Genomic DNA, 24,647 nt, shown 5'->3' with positions numbered 1-24,647 from the left:
CCTCTTTCTCTCCCTCTCCTCTCTAAAATGAATAAATAAATAAATAATTTAAAAAAAATTTTCCTCGACTTTCTGAAGTATGAGGAGCATCACTGGATCATTTGTGTGGAAGTTAAAATGGTAAATTTCCTGCTAGGACAACAGAGAGGTTTCATGAAGTATCCTTGCTTTCTGTGTTTGTGGGACAACCGAGCTTGGGAGAAACAATGGACACAGAAGGAGTGGCCGAAATGTGAAGCTCTGGAAGTAGGGGTGCAAAATATTGTGAATGAACCTCTATTTAATCGAGACAGGATCATTTCCCCCCCACTTCACATCAAACTTGGCTTAATGAAGCAGTTTGTTCAGGCTTTGAATAGAGAAAGTGAATGCTTTCAACATATTATTTCTGCTTTTCCTGCCTTGTCTTTCAAGAAGATAAAAGCAGGTGTTATTAGATGGACCTCAAATTCCAACCCTCATACGTGACAAAGAATTTGCCAGGAAGATGAATAAGGAGGAGAAAGCAGCATGGCAGTCTTTTGTGGCAGTTACAAAGAGCTTCCTTGGCAACAAAAGAGCAGAAAACTATGAACTTCTGGTTCAAAGGATGCTGTTAATTTTCTGCGACATAGGATGTAATGTAATATGAGCGTTAAGATTCACTTCTTGAAGAGTCACCATGATAAATTTCCCAAAAATCTTGGAGCTATTAGTGATGAGCAGACTACTGCTGGAGCATCAAACAAGATTGTCCTCAACAAATACACAAATGCAGGAACTACAAACGCAAATCTTTGCCTGAATAGAATTTAAATAAGTTTTGTGCAAATTTAAAATAAGTGTTTTAATATGTTCTATTTCAAAATTGTAGACAAATTCTGATGCAATCATATCTTTTAGTGTATTAGTGTATTTACTGCATTATATAAATTATTATATTTTCACAAAGATGATGCCCAAGAAGACATTCTACTTCATTATGTTAAACTAAATGTTGAAAATTTTACAATAGGATAAAAACATAAATCTTGAATTGCAAAAAAACCTGTAGCTTACAGAGAAAAACTAATGTCAGATTTTAGATCAGCACACTTGACTTAGGTAAGAACAAGAGTTTTTTGGATGCAACAAAAATTTTGTTCCCCAATGTTATCTATGTAGTGGATAAGTTCCATATTCTAAAATTTGTGACTTAAACATGCTTGTTTTATCATCTCAGACTCCTCTCTTGCCCTACTCTATATTCCATTCTTCTTAGAGCAAACTGGGAAATCTTTTCAGAGCATGAATTAGATCGCATTACTTGCTTAAATCCATGTCATGACTCCCTGCCACAACTAGAATAAAATGCAAGTGCTTTACCAGCTTCTCTGTGATCTGTTCCCTGCTTTTCTCTCATTATGCTCTAGGCTTCAGATACATTGGTGTTCATTCAGTCCCTGGAAGTGTTAAAGGCATTGCTGTATCTCCTTCCAGATCTTCAAGTGTTGTCCTTTTCTCATTATTTGTGTCTCAATTCAAATGTCACTTCCTCTGAGCAGTCTTTTTTACCATTCCCAACTAAAGCACCAATTTCTTTCAAATGGCACTTTTTACTTGTTAGGTTGCCAAAGAAGGGACACACAAGGCCTGATGAATTTTATTTATTTATTTATTTATTTTTATTTTTATTTTTTTCATTTTTCCAAAGCTGGAAACGGGGAGGCAGTCAGACAGACTCCCGCATTCACATGACCAGGATCCACCCGGCACGCCCACCAGGGGGCGATGTTCTGCCCCTCTGGGGCGTTGTTCTGTTGCATCCAGAGCCATTCTAGCACCTGAGGCAGAGGCCACAGAGCCATCCCCAGCGCCCGGGCCATCTTTACTGCGGGAGGGGAAGAGAGAGACAGAGAGGAAGGAGAGGGGGAGGGGAGGAGAAGCAGATGGCCACTTCTCCTGTGTGCCCTGGCCTGGAATCGAACCCGGGACTCCTGCACGCCAGGCTGATGCTCTACCACTGAGCCAACCGGCCAGGGCACCTGATGAATTTTATAAAAAACATTTTTATGCATCTATAAACAGATGGGCCAAGACCTTAGTGGCGTCAGCCCCAAGCTGCAGTGGGGAGGGGGTTGTTTGATATAGGGACTAGTGCAGTCACCTGCTAACATAGAGGTGCAGCTGGTATGCTCAGATTAGTATATCCTGGCTTATGGCCTTGGTCACAGGCTGTCTCATTTTCCCAACTCTCAGGCTCCTCTTGAATGCTTTGCCTTAGGGATACTTCCCAGATCCTCTTGGAATAAGATTTGCTTAAGAGAAAGGGGTCAGATGAGGAAGATCTCTTAATGAGGAAGTTGCCCCTGTGGGGAGGTTGGGTGAGGCAAGTTTGAGTTTAAAAGGGGTCCTGGACCCAAATCTAACACTACCATTTTGCAGTTTTTCTTCTTCAGTAACTTAGATTCACCTGAAATAATACAATTTGTTTTCTTACATGATTAATGTCTATTTGTTCACACGAAGGCAGGGACTTGACTACTGTTCATTGAAAATATCTTTAGCTCCTAGAATAGTAGCACATAGTAAGTGCTCACAAATACATTAGCTGTATCTTTCTGGATATGCAGGTGCAGGCTAATGAAGTTTTTGTAATCCTGAAGATTTCCAAGATGGTGGCAATGTAAGTGTGGTTTCCTAAATGTATCTAGTGACCTCTGCTGGAATACTTACCAAGGAAACCAAATGCACATCTTAACTTTTTGCTCATTGTCTTCTCACCTATTTTTATTAAATGATAAAATGTTAGTGTGTATGTGAAATTAAGAAACAGGAACTTTGGAAACACCTTCTCTCATTTTGGAGAAATCGCAGTTCCCTTTCTGTCTAGATGACTGCTCTCTTTCCACTCTTAGCTCACCAAATTGTGCTTTTAGTTTAAAGCCTAGAGAAGAGTATTCAGGGATATTCAGAGAATTTGAGAAGCAGAGAACCTTCTCCAATTCCCCTCCAGATCTTATTGGATAAATGAATGCTTTTCTTTTCACATATGTCTGAAATAAGGGGGTTCATCCATATATAAAAGATCAATGAAGATCTAGTCCATGGACATATTTCATGTGGTTCCCTTTGGTTCACCTTTGTTGACTCAGGGAGCAATTTTACAAAAGGAATTCACCACTAAAAAGCAGAGAATTAGCAAAGTGTCCTCATGTTGGGAAAACAGAATCAAGAGTTATTTATGTAAGTCTACTTTGAAGGGTCATAAGGAGATGCTGTGTGGCAGATAGTGCTGGTTCCTGCGACAAAGCCCCAAGTGACAGCCAAGGACCAAGATTTTCAAAATATCAATATAATGAGAGTGGAAAGGAATGAAATCATCATGAGGTATCTGATTAAACTTTCAAAAACTGTTTTACTTATTCTGTACATGGTATAAATGTATGTATACATGCTTATTGCAGAAAATTGTAGAATACTAGTAAATAAAAAATAGAACATAAATACTGACCATTATCAGTACCACCTAAAGCCGTGATGGCAAACCTTTTTATAAAAATCAACACTTTCAGCCTGACCAGGCAGTGGCGCAGTGGATAGAGCATCGGTCTGGGATGCGGAGGACCCAGGTTCGAGACCCTGAGCTCGCCAGCTTGAGTGCGGGCTCATCTGGCTTAAGCAAAAAGCTCACCAGCTTAGACCCAAGGTCAATGGCTCGAGCAAGGGGTTTCTCCATCTGTTGAAGGTCCGCGGTCAAGGCACATATGAGAAAGCAATCAATGAACAACTAAGGTGTTGCAACAAAAAACTGATGATTGATGCTTCTCATCTCTCTCCATTCCTGTCTGTCCCTATCTATCCCTCTCTCTGACTCTGTCTCTGTCCCTGAAAGAAAAAAAAAATCACCAACTTTTGCAGTGCTGGTCAACCTGGTCCCTCCTGCCCACTAGTGGGCGTTCCAGCTTTCATGGTGGGCCAGTCACGACGCTGTTTGGTTGCTCCGCTACCACCCACCATGAAAGCTGGACCGCCCACTAGTGGGCGGGAGGGACCAGGTTGACCAGCACTGTAAAAGTGGGCTGTTTTATAAAAAGGTTTGCCATCACAGACCTAGAGAAAATCATTGCAGGAATTTTATTTATATCTATCTGTTTTAATCTTTTATTTATATATACTCCACTAGTAGATATGCATGTATACTTTTTGTACAAAATTGAATTCATTGTGCTACTTATTTTGCTGTACATGTAACTTATTTTTATGTACTATGTCATTATAATATTATCATTGATCTAAGGTCATTTTGCCCCAAAATATAATTAATTATTTGACCAAATAATATATCCATGTGGAACAATATTCAAAAAATTAAAGAAAAATAATCCTCTTTTTTAATTTTGATTCTCTGCAGTAGTATCTACTAAGAAATGCTTTTAATAGACTACTATATGTCTTATAAATAAGGCTGAAAGTTACTAAATTGTTTAATATAATGCACTATATTAAGTACCCTACATAAATAGTCTTATTCCTATTTTAGTGGGAAAACCAAAGCTTGTTCAAGATATTGGCTTTAGTTTACAAACTGATAATGGAATATTGGACAGGGTTCCAAGAATGGTTACTTTACAGCCAAGCACATGGTACCTGGCACTCACTGTAAAGGAATAATGTGTTACAGCGTAATTTGGATGTTGTGAATTGGCTATCCTGGGGCTTTATTCCTGGAAGAACCCATATCAGGGTTTCTGACTCTAAACACCACAAACTTGACTTTACCATCACCCTGTCATCCCATTCTCACTTCTTGTCAGCATGCCCTTCTGTTTGGTTTTATTGGAATTCGTATTTATAGGGTTCACAGAGGTTATGTCAACAAAACAAATCATTTTGTGAAGAAGAAAGTCAATTTGACAATTTGGGCTCCTATCTGTATATTTTAGTGCTAATCTTTTTAATTAACTATATGACATTTTTTTCTTACCAATTGAATGACTAACTAACTATATGCTTACATTTACTTTTACAGACAAAGATAAGAATCAAATATGTTGGAACTCATGAAAGACACTTAATCTACTTGATGTACATTGATTTATTTATATCAGATAATGAAATATGATTTTATCTATTTTAAGTCATTAAAATAAGGCTTAAATCAAGAAGGACAACTGTACAAAAATGGCTAGTCCGAATAAAAGTATACTAGTAAGTAACAAATAGTAATAATAAATAGTAAAGATAAAAATAGTATTGGTATGAACAAATTAATTATTTTATGAGAATTCAGCTTGTAATTCTAATATGAAGTTTATTTTGTGTGAATTTAAATTCTACTGCCCAATGATAGTGTGAAATATTGATTGTAAACTAAATCTATAAAGTAAGATATTTCAAAATTAAGCATGCTTGTGAATGCCATTACTCCATTTAAGGACAATATAGAATGTGTCTGTGTGTGTGTAAATAAATTAGCACCTACATACTTACATACATACAAGCACATAAAAAAGTAAATATATGGCATACACTGGCAAGCAGATTATGGTAATATTTCAGAACCTAACATATTTTGCATTTTCCTTATATTTGAATATGTTTATATCCATTAAATTTATTAATTTGAAAATGTTTGAGGTAAATTCACAAATAGGACTCAAATTAATTTTTACTATCTCATTAAAATGATCTTATAATCACTGATAAGTCAAAACTACTTTCTTTGTTCTACCCAAATACACACTTATATTTATACTTTTTCATAGGAAATTTTTTAAAGAAAAGTAATTGCATCAGATAAGAAAGCCAAAATCTATACTTATCTTCATAACAAAACTTGCAGATGTGCTATTGAATAAAATAACCAGGAACAATTTTTTTAATGCTCTGGAAATGAGAATCAAAAGAGAGAATAATACTTAGGAAATATAAAGTGGTTAAAAGCATAGAAACATATCCCCGTCAACTTTATATGTGATCTACACAAACTTTATAAGGGGAATTGCTAATCTTGGATCACTTTGGAAGTGATGAAATAAGCATTAGTGACAGTGTGAGTCTAGGAATTTGGTCAAAAGGACAAGGGCTAAAGGTCTGGACATGTATCATGATCAGCCTATGAGGGTGCCACTATTCAGAGGGGGTGCTTGCCTAAACCCCAGGCTGAGGATTTTCACTTGTGATACCTCACCAGCTGTTTGGGTAAATTCTGATTGTTCTCAGTGGACCCACCTAGAAAGACTGCAGAGAGAACTTGACAACTCCTCCTTCAACCGGGAGTTCTCTGGGAAGCACGTGAGCTTTCATTCTGTTGTGGTTTAGTTCTATGAGAAGCTACCCAAGCCTGAGATCCACTAACTTTGAACCACCACATCTCTAAAGCGCACATCTCTACAGTTAAGGTAAAGAGTGATTCAAACAAGTGTCAGAGGACGGGAAGAAGAATGCTCCGAGGCCGATCCCTATCTGTGACATCCCTGAGCGGGCTTCCCCAGTGGGAAGTTGAAGAACTTCCCGTGGAAGATTTACTGCTCTTTGAAGTTTCTTGGGAAGTAACCAATAAAGGTTTGTACTGGTCCTGAAGGTGGCTATTTGACAGATTGCTGAAAAATGTACATTAGGGAATAAATTAATGAAATGAATCGTCAGTGAGTAAGGAGTATTCAAACTGAACATAAGTTTAGATTACATTTAACCATGTCTATTTCAACAGGCAATGAAAACTTACTTAGACTTGTGTATATGTGTTGAAGGGAAAGTTGAAAATACTAGTCTTTGCCAGAGAATGTGCATTTAAATTAAAAGTTGAAATCCATGTTATGGCAAAATAGAAATAAAAAGTTAATATCTGCTTTTTTGGTTTATGATCTTTTTTCAACAAAAAGTACAATTTTGTACTTTATTTTAGGAAGAACTGTACCTGAGCAGAACCAGTTAGAAACTTTAACCCCATATACTGATAGCTGTTATATAAAATATTTAATAATGTTTCTGATAATTCAAGATTAGCTTGGAATTAAGTTTTAACTTAGAATCAGCTCAGAAGGCATGATATCGAGTTCCTATTAAAAACAAAAGGTTTTTTAATAATAATATTTACATAGAAATTATAAAATAAGAAAAAAAGTCAAATTAAAAGTCAAATTTAAAATTTTTTGCAAAAGGTATAATCTCAATTGTGCTGGATTGGAGAAGACAAAGTAGAGCACTCAACCTAAAGTATTTTAATAAGAAAGGTATCTGTAAAATTATAGAGAGAAATTTCTTATGGATTGATATTCTCTAGCTTAAAAGTGTCAAGAATGTTGAGGGAATATTAGTAAGAAAAGTAAGATTTGAAGGTTGAATTTGTCCATGTCATGACGGACTTGTCGAAATGATTAGAGGGTAAAAGGCAGTAGTAATTGTGAAATTTAAAAGATGTGAAATGACAACATGAATACGATACACTACTTCCCTTTGGCTAATCAGAACCAGCAGAATCTCAAAAGTGGAGGAACTATATTTGGCATCTGTTCAGATATTCTCTTTATGCTAAATGTTCAAAGTTCTCATGTATACATTTTCATAAAACTCAAAAAATAAAAATGAAAAATCAAGTTTGAGGCTCTGGCTGGTTGGCTCAGCGGTAGAGCATCGGCCTGGTGTGTGGAAGTCCTGGGTTTGATTCCCAGTCAGGGCACACAGGAGAAGTGACCATCTGCTTCTCCACTCCTCCCCCACCCCTCTCTCTGGCTCTTCTCCTCCTGCAGCCATATTTTGAATGGTTTGAGCAAGTTGGCCCCTGGCACTGAGGATGGCTCTATAACCTTGCCTCAGATGCTAAAATAGCTAAGTTGCCGGCAACAGAGCAGCGATCCAGACAGGCAGAGCATTGCCAGGTAGAGGGCTTGCCAAGTGGGTCCCCATGGGGGCACAAGGGGAAGCCTCTGTCTCTTTGCCTCCCCACCTCTCACTTAAAAAAAAATTCAAGTCTGCCTATGCAGAAATACAGAGTGAGTATGAGGGAACAAAGCAGTCTTTCTCTGTGCAGTTTAGTGAGGAGAAAGCAAAGAGGACAGAAACCTTAGTATGGAGAAGTGAAGTATTTTATGAATACCTGTGTCTAGTGTTCTTTTTATCCTGTCTTAAGGTTTTTAAATATGTCCACTATTCCTGAGCCATCTCCATTACACATAAATTTCAGGCTGTACCTTTAATAAAGGTTTGTTTAATAGAGTAAGCAGGAACTCAAGAATATAACTTGTTAGTGGAAAAATATTAGAGGACCTTATTAGCACCAGGAAACAGTTCAGAACATGTGTGTGGGAGTTGCAATACCTGAACAGAGAACCTTTTCTTCTTCCTTCTGTTCTGTTCATTTAGCAAGTATAGTGGAACTATGCTTATCCTCTGGTGCTGGGCACACACTGATGAGGACTGTTATCTATGGATCTTGTATCCCAATGACATGCACACCGATGTCAAGGCCTAGGATGGTGCCTGGCACATCGAAAGTGCTCAAAGGGATTTTTGCTTTTATATGAGGGAAAGAATATATATTTATTTTCAACCTCTATGCTGCCTTTGATACTTATTTTCTTTTATTTCCAATGCAAGTGAAAGGGAATTTTGTCATCTCAAAAGGAGACCCACAATGTGATATACTCATTATCTTTATTTTAATATCTATTAAAGTCTGAATTTTTTAGAGATGTTTATATGAATGAGAATTTATTGTATTCATCTCTGACAATACATTGACACCATAGTTTCTTTTTAAATTTTACTTGAACTGGCCCTGGCCGGTTGGCTCAGTGGTAGAGCATCGGCCTGGCGTGCAGGAGTCCGGGTTCAATTCCCGGCCAGGGCACACAAAAGAAGTGCCCATCTGCTTCTCCACCCCTCCCTCCCCCTCTCCTTCCTCTCTGTCTCTCTCTTCCTCTCCTGCAGCCAAGGCTCCATTGGAGCAAAGTTTGCCCGGGCGCTGAGGATGGCTCTGTGGCCTCTGCCTCAGGCGCTAGAGTGGCTCTGGTTGCAACAGAGCAATGCCCCAGATGGGCAGAGCATTGCCCCCTGGTGGGCGTGCCAGGTGGGTCCTGGTCGGGCGCATGTGGGAGTCTGTCTGCCTCCCCGTTTCTGGCTTCGGAAAAGTACAAAAATAAATAAATAAATAAATAAATAAATAAATAAATAAAATTTTACTTGAACTTTAATTTCCTTCCAGTTCACCATGCTGTGAGGAACTTTAGAGGTCATGAATCTAACTCCTCTGTCTCATAAATGAAACAGACATCTGCAGGCACTAATGACCAAGTAAACTGCAGATTTGGGACTAGCAGTTAAGTCTCCTCTGAGTCTACTTCTTCTTCTTCTTATTATTATTATTATTATTATTATTATTATTGAGAGGTGGGAAGGCAAAGAGACAGACTCCTGCATGTACCCTGACTGGGATCCACCCAGCAAGCCCATTAGGGGCAATGCTTGCTCATCTGGGGCACTGCTCCGTTGCTCAGAAACTGAGCTATTTTTAGCTCCTGAGGTGAGGCTTTGGAACCATCATCAGAACCCAGGGCCAACTTGCTCAAACCATTCTACCCATGGCTTCAGGAGGGAAGAGAGAGAGAGAGAGGCAGAGTGGAGAAGCAGATGGGTGCTTCTCCTGTGTGTCCCAGCTGGGAATCGAACCCAGGACTTCCACACTCTGGGCCAACTGGCCAGAGCCAACTGCTCTTCTTAATTACCACACAAGAATAAAAATCAAGCCCTGGCTGGTTGGCTCAGTGGTAGAGCGTCGGCCCAGCATATGGAAGTCCCGGGTTTGATTCCTGGTCAGGGCACACAGGAGAAGCACCCATCTGCTTCTCCACCCTCCCCCTCTTCTTTCTCTCTCTCTATCTCTCTCGTTTCCTCCTGCAGCCAAGGTTCCATTGGAGCAAGTTGGCCTGGGCACTTAGGATGGCTCCATGGCCTCTGCCTCAGGTGCTAGAATGGCTCCAGTTGCAACAGAGCAGCAACACCCCAGATTGGCAAAGCATCACCCCCAGTGGGCATGCTGGGTGGATCCCTGTTGGGTGCATCCAGGAGTCTGTCTCTGCCTCCCTGTTTCTCACTTCAGAAAAATACAAAAAAAAAGAAAAAAAAAAAAGAAAGAAAAAAAAATGAAAACATCCATTGCCTAAGGAAATTTCTTATAGATAAAAGAACACAGGACTTGCAGTCAGATTATAGATTATTGAGATTTTGTAAAAATATCCCATATACTATCTGAATATCAGTTTCTTCCTGAATGAAATATGCTTCAGCAATCTCACCATGTTTTGTGGTGGTAAGCAAGATATGTAATTATATCCAAGAAAACAAAAGATTTCTAAAAGACTGGAGGGGGGGAAACCCTTATTGCTAGAATTTTTCCAATGAACAATGAATATGTATAAAATAACAAATAAGAGAGTCGGAGTTAAATTATTGAACACTAATTCTCAGACCTCAAAATAACCTTCTCCATTTGTTCATATTACCCTTAAAATTTATTGCTTCTATTCATCAATTTATTATTATAATCTACTTATTATTCAATAAAGGTTAATTAAGTGTCTATTACATGTCAGGCACGGGGAGATGATTGATGCCAAGTCTTCCAAAATTGGACTTGAAGAAAAACAGGCATTAAACATGCAATTAAAGTCATACGTGATGAGTAAGAATAAGTACCAGATGCTCTAGACTACGTAATGTGTGCAGCAGGGGAGGGCTTCTAACTAGTTTGGAACAAACCTCTTAATATAATCATTTCTTCTGCATAGATTAGCGTAAATCATTGTAGACTATGGATCAATGATTATGTTGAGGATATTTAGGATTACTAGAAAGAGTTAAATCAGCACTTTCACAAATAACAAATGCTAATACATGTGAACATTTCTATAATTTAGTCACTAAATGAATGTATCTCTTCTAAAATCAACTAAAAACAATTTGTTTTAGCCTTAAGCCAGAGTATTAATGGACATAATACTTCTGCTTACTCCCTCCTTAAGTTAGTCTCCATAGCTCTGGGTCACATGGAATGAATGGTATATGGAAAAACTCAGAAAACTATAATAAAAAATAGCATGGTAGAAATTGACCATAAATGCAAATTGATTATTCTGAGTCCAGTGTCCTAAAGGTGGGGACCTTGATAAAAGGAACTTCAAAGAGTTTACAAACTCTTTGAAAAAGAGTTTATAAAATTGTATTTGAAAATATGTATCCCTATGTGTAAGTGCTTCCTTTTGGAGAAGACTGACAGTTTTTGTCAGATATTCCAAAGGTCTCAATGACTAATGTGAGAACTGTTGCTCTAATGTCCTCTAAACCCCTGGGTTACTTTTTTCATCAACTCAGAAGTGCCTAGAACCAAAATTAAAAAGTTATTTTCTGTAAGTATTGCCCTCCAAATGGATTTTTCTAGAGCTGAATAGAAAGGATTCCAGCCTCCTCAAGATCTAAAGAAGTTTATAAACTTCTTTAAAGATCCATCAATATGTGGCTCCAATGGGCGCTAACAGTCCTGCTGCCTGCAGCCTGGGGGCTCTGGAGTCAAACTGAATTGGAATCCCAACCTCTTCGTTACCTGCGTGATGGTGGACCCATCTCACAGCCTCTCTGCACCTCAGTTTTCCCAGCTAAAAGCAAAGATAATGATAACATCTACCTGTAATGATACTGTGAAAACTAAAATAAATACCAGTTGTGAATCACTCAGTTCCTAGCATTAAACACTTTGTAGGTGTTAGCTTACTATTTCTTTATAAAATTTACTCATGAAATGAGTATGTTGGATTATTCATTATACTGGGTTTGACATTATAGTCAGTTTTTAAACACAAAAGCAGAAAGTGGAAAAAAGATGTGAAACAGGGTTACTACCCTCATGGGGAACACAGCAGTTAAGGGTAGACGTCCCTTTGCCCAGTTTGGATGTACAGAGGCCGCGTCAGTGGCATCTTAAGCTACACCACATGGAAAAATCATGCTTGGCACACACATATCTTTAAGAAAAGCCATAGTCCCCCTGCTTCCTTTTTATCCTGATTGCCACATCTGAGCCCATACTGTATAAAACGTGGGGCTGCCCCTGCGGTGTCATCAGGGTGGGGCGCGCACATGGCCTTGCTCTAAGTGTCTCACCTTCCACTGTCTGAGACTGCAGCTGCTTTGATTTGAACCACAGACCCAACAAAGTGCTGGGCACACAGACATTTGTTGACCATCATTACCAATAATATTTACTTTCTATTCTACCAGCCCTGCTGCCTCAAAAATTAATGTTTTAACTGTGTAATGACTACTCCTGCTTCTGCAACTGTATCTTGAGACAGAAGGGTAAGATAATTAGCTATGCATACTGAATTAATATGACTTCCAAATTCTATAACTTTGAAACATTTTAAAAAATAGTGAAGATACTCCTAATTTATATGCATATATAAAATGCCTTATTTTGGCCATCGTCATATTTCATGCTGCTTTGGAATCCCAGTTCTCTTTTTTTCTTTTTTCCCAGAGACATAGAGAGAGGGATAGGAACAGAGAGGAACAGAGAGAGATGAGAGCATCAGTCATCAGTTTTTTGTTGCGACATCTTAGTTGTTCATTGATTGCTTTCATCATATGTGCCTTGACCGCGGGCCTTCAGCAGACCAAGCAACCCCTTTTGCTCGAGCCCGCACTTTGGGTACAAGCTGGTGAACTTTTTACTGAAGCCAGATGAGCCCACGCTTAAGCTGGTGACCTCGGGGTCTCGAACCTGGGTCCTCCACATCCCAGTCCGACGCTCTATCCACTGCACCACCGCCTGGTCAGGCGGAATCCCAGTTCTAACAACATCAGCAGTGGTTTTAAATGAAAACTTGGGGCTGTAGCTACTTCAGTGTCATATATGCTGCAGGAGCTCGTCTTTTCTTTCTTATGAAAGTCCTGCTACTTTGCCCTGATACTAAAGATAGCTCCCATGTTGTTTTGGAAAAAAATATATAGATCAATAAAATACAAAGTACATGTTTGAAAGTAAAGGGTAAGTCCAAATTCAGTGACCTACACTGAGGTACAATAAAATAATAATTCATTAAAAATATACATTGGTGAACCTCTGGTTTATACTTTACATTTGAAAAATGTAAACGACCCTATGTCTATATCATCACACTTACCTATAACTGGCACGCAAAAGAGAAGTTTGTGATACAGAGTAAAAATCTAGCAAAGATATTTGGCATAAAAATATAAGAAAGAAAGAGGCTAAATTGGTGCTTAAGCATATGAAATGCAGCTAGAGTTTCTCTTCGCAGAGAGACTGTACAGAGAGATGTCTGCACGGAAAGAATTATCTACAATCAGGTCTCAGCTAATATGGGATGGACTGTTATTTTTAAATTTTGCGTTTTTATTCCTGATAGACTGAAAGAACATAGCCATAGTATTGACTAACAATGTAAGGCTCTTTGGGGACTATCTTTATCAAGACTGAAGTCTTCAAATCAGAAAAGAAAGTAGCAAACTGATTAACTATGTTTATCTTAACATTTCAATTTCAAAATCTAACAATTTTTTATTAATGAAGAATTTCTGTTCTCTGTTATATCCTTTAGCAAATAAAAATGTGTTTGCATTTACACAAGTGTGTTTAAATTTAAAACTCATAATCTAACAAACAAAGATGTTCTAAACTCTCTGGGCAAGACACATATGGCAAATAAAAGAGCTTTCAAGAATAGAAATGTGAATAGGGCATTTAATAAACATGTGCTATCAAAACTTGTTAACATATCCCCCCCCCCAATAAGATGAAGATGAAGAAAATAAGTCAACAGAAGAGGAAAAATTATCTAAATAAAGAGTATATAAATATTTAAATGTTGCTAAAATGTGACTCATGCTTTAAAGAAAAGTTATTTTTAGCTGCCCTTGCAAGCTATTTCTTTACATTTGTATTTCCTCAACAAATAGTTTTGACAGTTTATAAAATTTTCTGGAATTGGGAGAAATACTTAGGGATACTTGATGTTGGCATCAATTTATGTAGACTCAGATTTGTTGTTGAGCCTGACCAGGATGTGGCACAGTGGATGGAGCATTAGACTGGGATGCAAGAAGACCCAGGTTCGAAACCCCAAGGTTGCTGGCTTGAGTGCAGGCTCATCAGGTTTGAGCAAAGGTTCACTGGCTTAAGTGTGGGATCATAGATATTACCCCATGGTCGCTGACTTGAGCCCAAGGGTCGTTGGCTTAAAGCCCAAGGTTGCTGACTTGAGACCAACGTCATTGGCTTGAGTAAGGAGTCACTCGCTCTGCTGTAGCTACCTGATCAAGGCACATATGAGAAAGCAATCAATGAACAACTAAAGAGACTAAGGAGCCACAACGAAGAATTGATGCTTCTCATCTCTCTCCTTCCTGTCTGTCCCTGTCTGTTCCTCTCTTTGTCTCTGTAAAAATAAAATAAAATAAAATAAAAAATTGTTGTTGAATGGTCAGGTGAATCAGGTCTGTTCTATTCCAGTCTGGAAGCCTCTGCCTACAGGATTTGCAGATCTTCTTCATGTGTTTCAAAGTATCTTCATCATCTGCCATCTGAGCTGTGCTAGATAGTGTTCTTATTGTCATACTCTACTCAAGTAACAGTTTTAAGTTCCTTTAGGTACAGTCAGAAAGCCCTTTTTAAAAAAAGAAAAATTTTAAAGGCAATAAGTTTATGTAGGCTCATATAAAAATTACTTGCATGTAATATTTACATTTTGGGAGTTAAGTTAGCTCTTTCATTTTATAAATTAATGAATCTTGCCCTTGCTGGGTGGCTTGGTTGGCTAGCGTATCATGCCTAAACACAGAGGTTGCCGGTTCAGTCCCCAGTTGGGGTCCATACTGGGAACAGACTGATGTTCCTGTCTCTCTCTCGCTCTACCTTTCTCTTTCTAAAATCAATAAAATAAACACTTGAGAAAATTTGAAAAAGAAGTATAAATTAATGAATCTTGTTAGTGTCATATATTAGTATCAACATTTGTCTTTTGTGTCTTACTTCTCAAAGGGTAATTTACCAAAAAGTATATTTTAGTGGCTCAGGCTTAAAGACAAATTCACAGATGGAAATTCTAACTTTTGGCTATGGATTGTAACTATCGATCAGATTTATTACTTAGAGTCTCAGCTACCAAAACAAGACATTTAAGGGATGCAGTAGCTATCAGACCCTATATCCTGATGAATTGAAATACATTATATAAAATGGTAATAAAAGGCCCTGGCCGGTTGGCTCAGTGGTAGAGCGTCAGCCTGGCGTGCGGAAGTCTTGGGTTCTATTCCGGGCCAGGGCACACAAAAGAGGCGCCCATCTGCTTCTCCACCCCTCCCCCTCTCCTTCCTCTCTCTCTCTCTCTCTTTCCCTCCTGCAGCCAAGGCTCCATTGGAGCAAAGTTGGCCCGGGCACTGAGGATGGCTCTGTGGCCTCTGCCTCAGGCGCTAGAATGGCTCTGGTTGCAACAGAGCAATGCCCCAGATGGGCAGAGCATCGCCTCCTGGTGGGCATGCCAGGTGGATCCTGGTCAGGTGCATGTGGGAGTCTGTCTGACTGCCTCCCCGTTTCCAGCTTCAGAAAAATACAAAAAAAAATGGTAATGAAAAATAAGAAGTTGTTTTGTTTTTGGTTTTTTTGTCTATAAACCAAACAAATTGTTCTTGGAAATGGAGTTGAAGATTGGTGCCAGGATTTGTATTAGCTTTGGGATTTCACACAGAATTTCTGGACTCATCCCCTTGCCTATACCTCAGAGACAAAGTTTTGCTCAAGAAATTGATTCAGACTGTTTTCATACTGTCATACAAGATGACAGTTCAGAGCCAGCACAGGAATAGCCTGCTTATGTTTACTGAAGGTCTTCTCCTTGGCCTTCTCTGTTGTTCCTGCCTGGTTATTGCCCCTCAGACCTTTCTTTTTGAAGGCCTATCACTCTCCATTCAGGGTCCTATTCAGGGTCTTGGCTCTAACCCTTTCCTCTGACTCAAAATTCTTCCCCATGATATTCACCTGCCATAATTATTTCTTTATCCTTTTTAGTACTTAATCAAATACTATTTTTTAACTGAGGCTTAGTTTTTAATACTGTTGTTGTTACCTGTTCTTTTCTCTAAGCTAAGTATTATTTTACTGCCATTGGCCAGATGAGCTAATTGAACCTTAGGTTGTAGCAAGAAATGGCTCCCAAACGAAGGATAATAGACATGTAGACAACTTGATGGAGGAAGAAGACTTTATTAGTAGCCATGGGGCTAGTAGCACCAAAGCACGAGCTCCCCAAAGTTAGCTTTTCTGAATCTAATATACCTTCACAGCTTTAGTTTTCATGTGACAAGTACCTGATTTCTTTGAAGTCTTTGTCTGCAGACCTACATGACTTTTGTGTCTCTTAGAGGAGAGGGGACAAGAGAGGAGGTTTGGACTGTCTGTTGTTTACTATTCACATATCCCCTTTTTCTTGCTGGTGCTGCATGTTTATTTCAGGGAACTGATAACAGGGGCTACAGTTGTGGTTTGTTACTTTTCAAACTTTCTCAGTCAGCCCTTTCTCCCTCAGTCCAAAACCCTGAGCTCATTGGCTTGAGCATAAGATCACAGACATTGTAGGCTCCCCTCTCCTGCATTCTTCTGGTTTCTCCTCTCTCAAGGTTAAATGAGTTAACTGGTTCAATTTAAGTTGATTAGATTTTTTTTTTTTTACAGGGACAGAGAGAGAGTCAGAGAGAGGCATAGATAGAGACAGACAGACAGGAACAGAGAGAGATGAGAAGCATCAATCATCAGTTTTTTGTTGCAACACCTTAGTTGTTCATTGATTGCTTTCTCATATGTGCCTTGACCATGGGCCTTCAGCATACTGAGTAACCCCTTGCTCAAGCCAGCGACTTTGGGTCCAAGCTGGTGAGCTTTTTATTTTTTTTTATTTTTTTCTCAAGCCAGATGAGCTTGCGCTTGAGCTGGCAACCTTGAGGTCTGGAACCTGGGTCCTCCGCATCCCAGTCCGATGCTCTATTCACTGCACCACCACCTGGTCAGGCAAGTTGATTATAATTTTTCAACATTATAATACTTCAATAAACACCCTTGTCCACATATCCTTTGGCATTCTTTTGGTTTTCCTCCAGGACAATTTTCTATATGTGGACATGCTGGATCCAAGGGTATATATATTTTTCAATAGTTTACATATTTTTTGGCTTTGTGCTTTAACATTGGTGGCCACAATGCAGAGGGGGGAAAATGAACTGCTGTATAAAAATTTGTATTTGTGTCATTGGGTTTGATTTGAGAATTGGGCCAAGCATTTCCCCTCAAAATCTATCAGTTCTTTCTTCTTGACAAAAGCTTCTTTACTTGGTACCTTAGATGGGAAGTGGCTCTTCAGCTTGGGAGACTTGCTCATAAATTCAACAGTGGTTGTTACTTGGACATACATTAGTCCCTTCTTGGACCACTATAGGAGAAGGAGTGGGAGGTGACTATTGCTGCTGAGGACATGTGTTCTGACAATGGCTATTTGTCCCAACTGTGACACCTTAGTATGGATAGATCATTAAGCCAAGTACTGTTTTATTCCAATTGTCTCTTCAAATTTCTTTGAAATGTTTGTAATTGTTCTGCTGTTCTTTGGCCTATACCCAGAAGAAGCTTTAAAGTATGCATGAATTGAACTAATAGTGACTATTTGTTAGTGTCTTTTAAAATCTTTCATTTAGAAAGTTAAATAGACCCTTGTGCTAGATAGATCCTGAATACTTACTCAAAAATTAGAACTCATTTCTATGTCTTTATCACTTAAAATGAATTACCAACCTGAATGATAATGAAACCTTTTCTTTTCAACAGTTGGTGGCATCTACACTGTGATTCAGACAAAGTCCAGAATAACAGCAGATGAATGGGGAGACAATTATTTTATGATTGGTCCATATTTTGAGCAAAATATGAAGACTCAAGTGGAACAGTGTGAACCTGCAAATGATGTTATTAGAAAAGCGATGGACACAATGAATAAACATGGCTGCCAGGTAAAGGGTACTGACGGACACTTCCCTTGACAAGTCTTAATAAACCGTCATGGGAAAGTAGACACAATTTACACTGACTTACAAGAGAAGACCATCTACTTGGGGAAAAGCAGCTGGTTTGTGAGAAAAATGATGAACTTGATTTTAAATAGTCACATTTTTTAGAAACCTTGTGAAGACCATAAGGAAATGTCTAGTGGTATAATAGGTTTAGAGCTCAGCAGAAGGCATAAAGTAAAGTTATTGTTGGAAAAGTCATTTGTGTCTAAATTGTAGTTGATATAATTGGTGTTGATAACATTATTCAGTGGGAGTTTATAGAATAGGAGTTCTAAGCCAAACTTTGGGAATGTCAACACGTTAGAATATCTATATTAAAAGAAGTCAGAGATTGGCCTTGGCCAAGCAGAGCATTGGTTAGAGCATCGTCCTGATACCCCAAGATTGCAGTTTTGATCTCTAGTCAGAGCACATACAAGAATCAACAAATGAATGCATACACAAGTGGAACAAAAAATTGATGTTTTTCTCTCTCTCATCAATAAATAAAGAAAAAATTTTAAAAGTCCTTCAGTAAAAAAAAAAAAAGAAGTCAGAGATTGCAAAAGTAGAAGCTTAGCTAGTAATGTAAGTCCAAAGATGTCCAAATCCTAATGCTCAGAACCTATGAAAATGTTACCATATGTAGCAAAATTGATTTTGTAGATGTGATTATGTTAAGGATCTTGAGATGGGGAAATTACCCTGATAATAAGAGAAGGCCCAATCTAATCACAAGGGTCCTTATAAGAAGGAGGCAGTAGAATCAGAATCAGAGAGAAAATGTGACAATGGAAGCAGAAGTTGGCATAATGAGCTTTGAAGATGGAGGAAGGGGCCATGAGCCAAGGTATGAAGGTAGCCTCTAGAAACTATAAAAGGCCATAAATAGATTCTCATCTAGAGACTACGGATGGAATGAAACTCTGCCAACATATTGTTTTAATCCATAAGACCAACTTCCTGTTATAACCTCCAAACCTATAAAATAATTATTTGTGTTGTTTTAAGCCACTAGGTTTCTGTTAATTTGTTGCCATCGCTACAAGAACAGTGAATTCAAGACAAGGGAGAAGAAGAGTTCCAAGTATGATGGGACTAAGTCAACAAAGAATTGAACCAGCCTTTAGCAATATTTTGGTTTGACAATATTAAGGTCATTTGTGGTAACCTTGTTTCAGTAGTGGGATTCAGCCAGTTTACACCAGTTTGGCAGAACCAATACCTTGAGTTTGGCGAACAGTTGTTACCTGTAATCAGGGTTCTCTCTAAGGTGGGCGCCCAATGTGGAAACCACAAATTTATATTCTTTACGCTTTTTTAACATTCATCTGCACAACAGTGCATTCTAAGTGCTTGTAGTACTACTGTTCATTCAGTCTGTAGGTGAAAAATATTTGATGGAACTATGCTTGTAATATTTATTAATTCATCTCATAAAACTCTGTACCTTTGATGAAATACCACATTTTAATACCCTTGTGTATATTACTTCAGTAAACAAATACATAATGTAAAGGAGAAAGTGCCAAACAACCAGAGGTTATAAGCTATCACTGAAAATATCTGAAATAACCGTTTTATTGTTTTTTGTCAGGTATTATTTAATATCTTCCATTAATATTTTAAAACTCTTTCTTATAAAATAATCTAGTTTTTTGTACTTCTTTAATTGTTCTTATTTAAGTGCTCAATGCATGAAATAAATAAACTACCTTTTGGTACATCGTTTTTAATACTTAAAACGGTCATTAGGGCAGAGATCGGTTGTTAAATTATTTGAATCCCACCACTGCCTTGTTAAATACACCTTCTAAGGAAGGGAAGGCTAAATCAGATGCCAGTGGGTTGAAGAATGAATGAGTGGTGATAAAAAAGTATAAAAGTTGTGATTATGAGAGAATTAATACTTTATTAAATGTAAGTGAGACCTGGCTATAATTCTATGCCTAAAAGAATATCTAGCAGATAGGGAGAGATTGAAAGTTCAGAAGAAATGGATGATTGAAGTAAGTAAGGCCACTGGGAATGGGAGCGGGAACAAGATCCAAAGCACTTGTGAGAGCATCGTTCTTCTCCCCTTTCACTTAAACAAGAAATCAAGGATGAATGTACAGGGATAAGTTGATGAAGAGCTCAGTATGGTCTCACTCAACGTTTTGATGATCATACTGAAGTTAAAGTTAAAGGTCATCTTACAAAAATTAGGAGGCAAGTGCTAAAATAAGAGAATTTGAAGGAAAAAATTCTGTAAAAGTGTTCAAGGAATAAATAGAATTTCTGGACATCTTTGATGTATAGTCATGACTTTTTAGTGTCTCAAATCTACATGACTGTGACTTTCTCCAGCAACCTTCAGCAGCCTGAGTTAAAGTATGGGAAGTTGAACAGATGGAGATTCAGTGTTGTTAAATTTCAGCATTTGTGCAATGGGGCAAGTTGGCAAAAAGTCTTGGGGGTAATTTTGCAACAGACTGAAGTAATTAATAGTTGAATTGATGGACAGTCAGTTTGAAGACTGTAATAGAATTAGACTTTGACCTGCTAGATTAATGCGGTAATATATCTTAGGCAATAGGTATATCTAATTAAGATTTCTGGCAGTAACCAGATTGAAAAATACTTTGAGTAACATATTTTTTATAGGAAAAATAAGAAAAATTATAAATATTTGTCAACAGAAAAAAAACTTTCTCTAGCAGGAACTATTTTAAGTCCCATGGCATAAAAAATCATAAGTGACAGTAGAAATTATATCCAATTGCAAGTTCTTACAGATACAGAGCAGTTCACCTTACGACTCTATCATGAAAACAAACATAGACTATAATATTAATCCTAAAACTATGATCTCAAGTTCACAAGAGTGATGATATGATAGATACTAGGTTTCTGAATGACCAAATTAAATGAAAAGCAAAGAATGGGGGATTTTAGATGAATGGAGGCAAGCTCATTCAATCCTCAGGCTCATATACCAAATGTTTTCTGGTATCACTACAGTTTTCCATACAGCATATGTAATCTGCTACTGAGTTCTAAATAACACACTTTCTAAGCACAGATACATCTCCTCCTATTCATTGTTGAGCATTACCTCAAGGCATTGTGTTCTTTATACGGCAGGTACATTTTGGAAGATGGCTCATAGAAGGCAATCCTTACGTGGTGCTCTTTGACATAGGGTATTCGGCTTGGAACTTGGACAGGTGGAAAGGTGACCTCTGGGAAGCATGCAGTGTCGGCATCCCTAATCACGACCGAGAAGCCAACGATATGTTGATATTTGGATCTTTAACTGCCTGGTTCTTAAAAGAGGTACAGTTTTCTGTATAGTCATGCAACAGAGGAGCAGCACAATTGTGTTCTGTGTTCAGCATTGCCCAGCAATGATCCCATGACCTCTAGATTCAGTGAATTTTAAAATGATGCCATTATTAATTGTCTTAGTACATTTCCAAGAAAATATTCAGCATTCCTCAAACAAAATATCAACCTGTGAAACAGAGTGATACTAATGCTTATTAATATTTACTTTGTGTCTGGTTTAAATAGAATTATGTGTAAAAAATCAAATTATATTATCTGCTACATAGATCACACTCAAAATATATGCTAGAAAAAAATAGTATGCATCATGTACTATATATATGAATAAATCAAGGGAATAGAAAATAGCTTGAAATATCTGGTTTTGCTTATGCATGAGTACTTGTGTAACTGCAGTGACTTTTAGATGTTTTCATTAGCAAAAGGCTAAAGTGATCCCAGCAGGTGTTAAGAAATTCATAACAGTGAAATATCCTATAAATAAAATAATAATAATAATAATAACATTAGAAACTAGTCCTTTTTAAATGAGCCAAGCTGGTACACTCAAGTCCTCAAAGCACTGCAGTAGTATTTCTTTGCATTATCTCAAGATGATGATGCTTAACCTAAAAAATCAGATGGAAAGAGAAGAGCCTCCCTAGCAAAGTGGGAGTGTATTCTATGGACAAATCAGAGAACTATTTGTTGGGAGTGTGTTTCATTTGGCCTGTCTTTCTTCCCTGTACAGTTGTATTCCAATAGCCATCAAGGGCTGTCTCAAACTTAAGGAGAAAGTGGAAAAGCAGTCCTATTGCTTTGTGTTAGTGACAGAATAGGAGAAGAAGGGTGAGGGTGCTGACAGGTCTGGCCTAATGACAAATATGAACTCTTGTTTTAGTTTCCGTTAGTGTCAACTCTTTCTCTGCAAACTGTCTCCCTGACCCACTGCGCCTGGGGCTGAAGTCAGCCTGCAAGTGTGTGCAAGCACACATGTGTGTGTCTGCTGTCATCCTTTTTGTTAAAGAGAACAGAGGGAAAAGAAACAAAAAGTGAGAGCCCCAACTTCCTCTACAGTAAAGCATTTCCAGAAATAGAGATGTTGTCATTGGTTAAAAGTGTAAACAAAGACACTGAAGCAATCCTAAGGCTTTTCTGGGCAACTCCTGTTTCTATATCACCTGTCTTGCTGGGCCATTGATCTGTGCAGTTGTTAGGAGCTGTGAAGAACCTTGCAAAGAGCAGATACCTTAAAATACAAAGGTTTTAGCCTAAGTCAGTGGTTCTCAGAGAATATTTCCCTGCACTGTCAGTAGCAGCATCCCTTGCAAACTTGTAAGAAATGCAAAGTCCTGCCCCAAGCCCAGATTCATTGAATTAAATTATCTGGAAATGAGGCCCCCATGTTAGTGTTTAACAAGCCTTCCAGATGACCTGATGTATGCTAAGTGTGAGAAACGCTGGGCTTTATGAACGTGCACTGAATTCTATAAAACAGTGGTCCCCAAACCCCAGTCTGTGGACCGATACTGGTCCGTGGGCCATTTGGTACTGGTCCGCAGAGAAAGAATAAGTAACTTAAATTATTTCCGTTTTATTTATATTTAAGTCTGAACGATGTTTTATTTTTAAAAAAATAACCAGATTTCCTCTGTTACATCTGTCTAAGACTCACTTTTGATGCTTGTCTCGGTCACATGATACATTTATCTGTCCCACCCTAAAGGCTGGTCCGTGAAAATATTTTCTGACATTAAACCGGTCTGTGGCCCAAGAAAGGTTGGGGACCACTGCTATAAAACACACTTGCTCAACCTGCATGCTTCACATTTAGATTCCTTTAAATTGTGCTAAAATTTACAGGCACAATAATTTTACTTAGGCTGTGGGTCATGAGCAAGATCAAGCTTCAACAACTTTTCTAAATGCTTCTTTTTTTGATTTAGGTGACAGACCATGCCGAAGGTAAACACGTAATTGCCCAATTTCACGAATGGCAGGCTGGGACTGGACTGATTCTTTCTCGAGCTCGGAAACTTCCTATTGCTACTATTTTTACCACTCACGCCACACAGCTTGGGAGGTATCTCTGTGCAGCAAACATTGATTTCTACAACCATCTAGATAAGGTAAATAGTCCTACCTCCTTCCTTCTCACCATCTTTTTTTCTGATGCCTGAAGCTAAAAGATGAGAGGTATTGATCTTGACATTTCATCTGCCAGCCAGATGGCAGAAATGCCCTTTTAACTAATCGATATCCATGACAAATCCGCCCCAGTGTGACAGAGAGCTCATAGAGTGTAACTTTGTTCAAAATGCAGTAGATTGTAGCAGTGAGGGGTGAGATTTTTCTGCTTTGGAGCAATAGATCCCAGACCCAAAGGGTCTGGGTGAGAGTAAGACTATATAGACACAAGGTTGGGCTCCTGTTTACCCTGGAGCTTGGGAAATGCTGGGAGGATCCTGGATCTGCACACAGCTCAGAGTGGCAGATAGAGAACCACAATTATAGACCTAGAGCTTGCACCATGAGCCTCACTTCCTCTACCCTCCAAGTGAACAAATGGTCAGATTTCTCCTGTCACTCTGCAAAGCATAGGTGGATTTTTTGTTGGGATCAAATGAGAAAAAAGTTATTAAAAACAGGGATGTGGGTCCTAGGTGACCAAACAGTTATATCTGCTCACTAGAGAAGATGGCCTGACTCTGTGACCCAAAGTTATTCAGTTGTTTGGTTTTTTTTCTTCTTTTTTTTTTTCTTTTTTTTTTTTTCTTTCTGAAGCTGGAAACAGGGAGAGACAGTCAGACAGACCCCCGCATGCGCCCGGGATCCACCCGGCACGCCCACCAGGGGCAACGCTCTGCCCACCAGGGGGCGATGCTCTGCCCATCCTGGGCGTCACCATGTTGCGACCAGAGCCACTCTAGCGCCTGAGGCAGAGGCCACAGAGCCATCCCCAGCGCCCGGGCCATCTTTGCTCCAATGGAGCCTTGGCTGCGGGAGGGGAAGAGAGAGACAGAGAGGAAAGCGCGGCGGAGGGGTGGAGAAGCAAATGGCGCTTCTCCTATGTGCCCTGGCCGGGAATCGAACCCGGGTCCTCTGCACGCTAGGCCGACGCTCTACCGCTGAGCCAACCGGCCAGGGCCAAAGTTATTCAGTTTTGACTTCTTTCTTCTATTGTATTTTCCATCAGTGAAATCAGATTAAAGAATACATAATATGTCAATAATATCAACAAAGCATGTGCATACCATAAATCAGTTTTG

The 24,647-nt window shown here is 38.7% G+C and overlaps 1 protein-coding gene across 1 annotated transcript in view; it reads left to right on the top strand.

Annotated features, from left to right (window-relative positions):
• The first annotated feature begins 6,056 nt into the window (after window positions 1-6,056).
• The window catches only part of GYS2 (glycogen synthase 2), a 63,697-nt gene continuing 45,106 nt past the window's right edge, over window positions 6,057-24,647 (top strand). Inside the window, exons 1-4 of the mRNA XM_066264613.1 lie at window positions 6,057-6,525; window positions 17,849-18,030; window positions 21,196-21,387; window positions 23,325-23,507. Of these exons, the coding sequence (XP_066120710.1) occupies window positions 6,405-6,525; window positions 17,849-18,030; window positions 21,196-21,387; window positions 23,325-23,507 (678 nt within the window). The 5' untranslated portion in view covers window positions 6,057-6,404. The remainder of the gene's footprint in view (window positions 6,526-17,848; window positions 18,031-21,195; window positions 21,388-23,324; window positions 23,508-24,647) is intronic.

Source organism: Saccopteryx bilineata, chromosome 1 (assembly GCF_036850765.1).
Source record: "Saccopteryx bilineata isolate mSacBil1 chromosome 1, mSacBil1_pri_phased_curated, whole genome shotgun sequence".
Taxonomy (NCBI): Eukaryota; Metazoa; Chordata; class Mammalia; order Chiroptera; family Emballonuridae; genus Saccopteryx; species Saccopteryx bilineata.
This window is presented reverse-complemented; position numbering and strand designations above follow the sequence as displayed.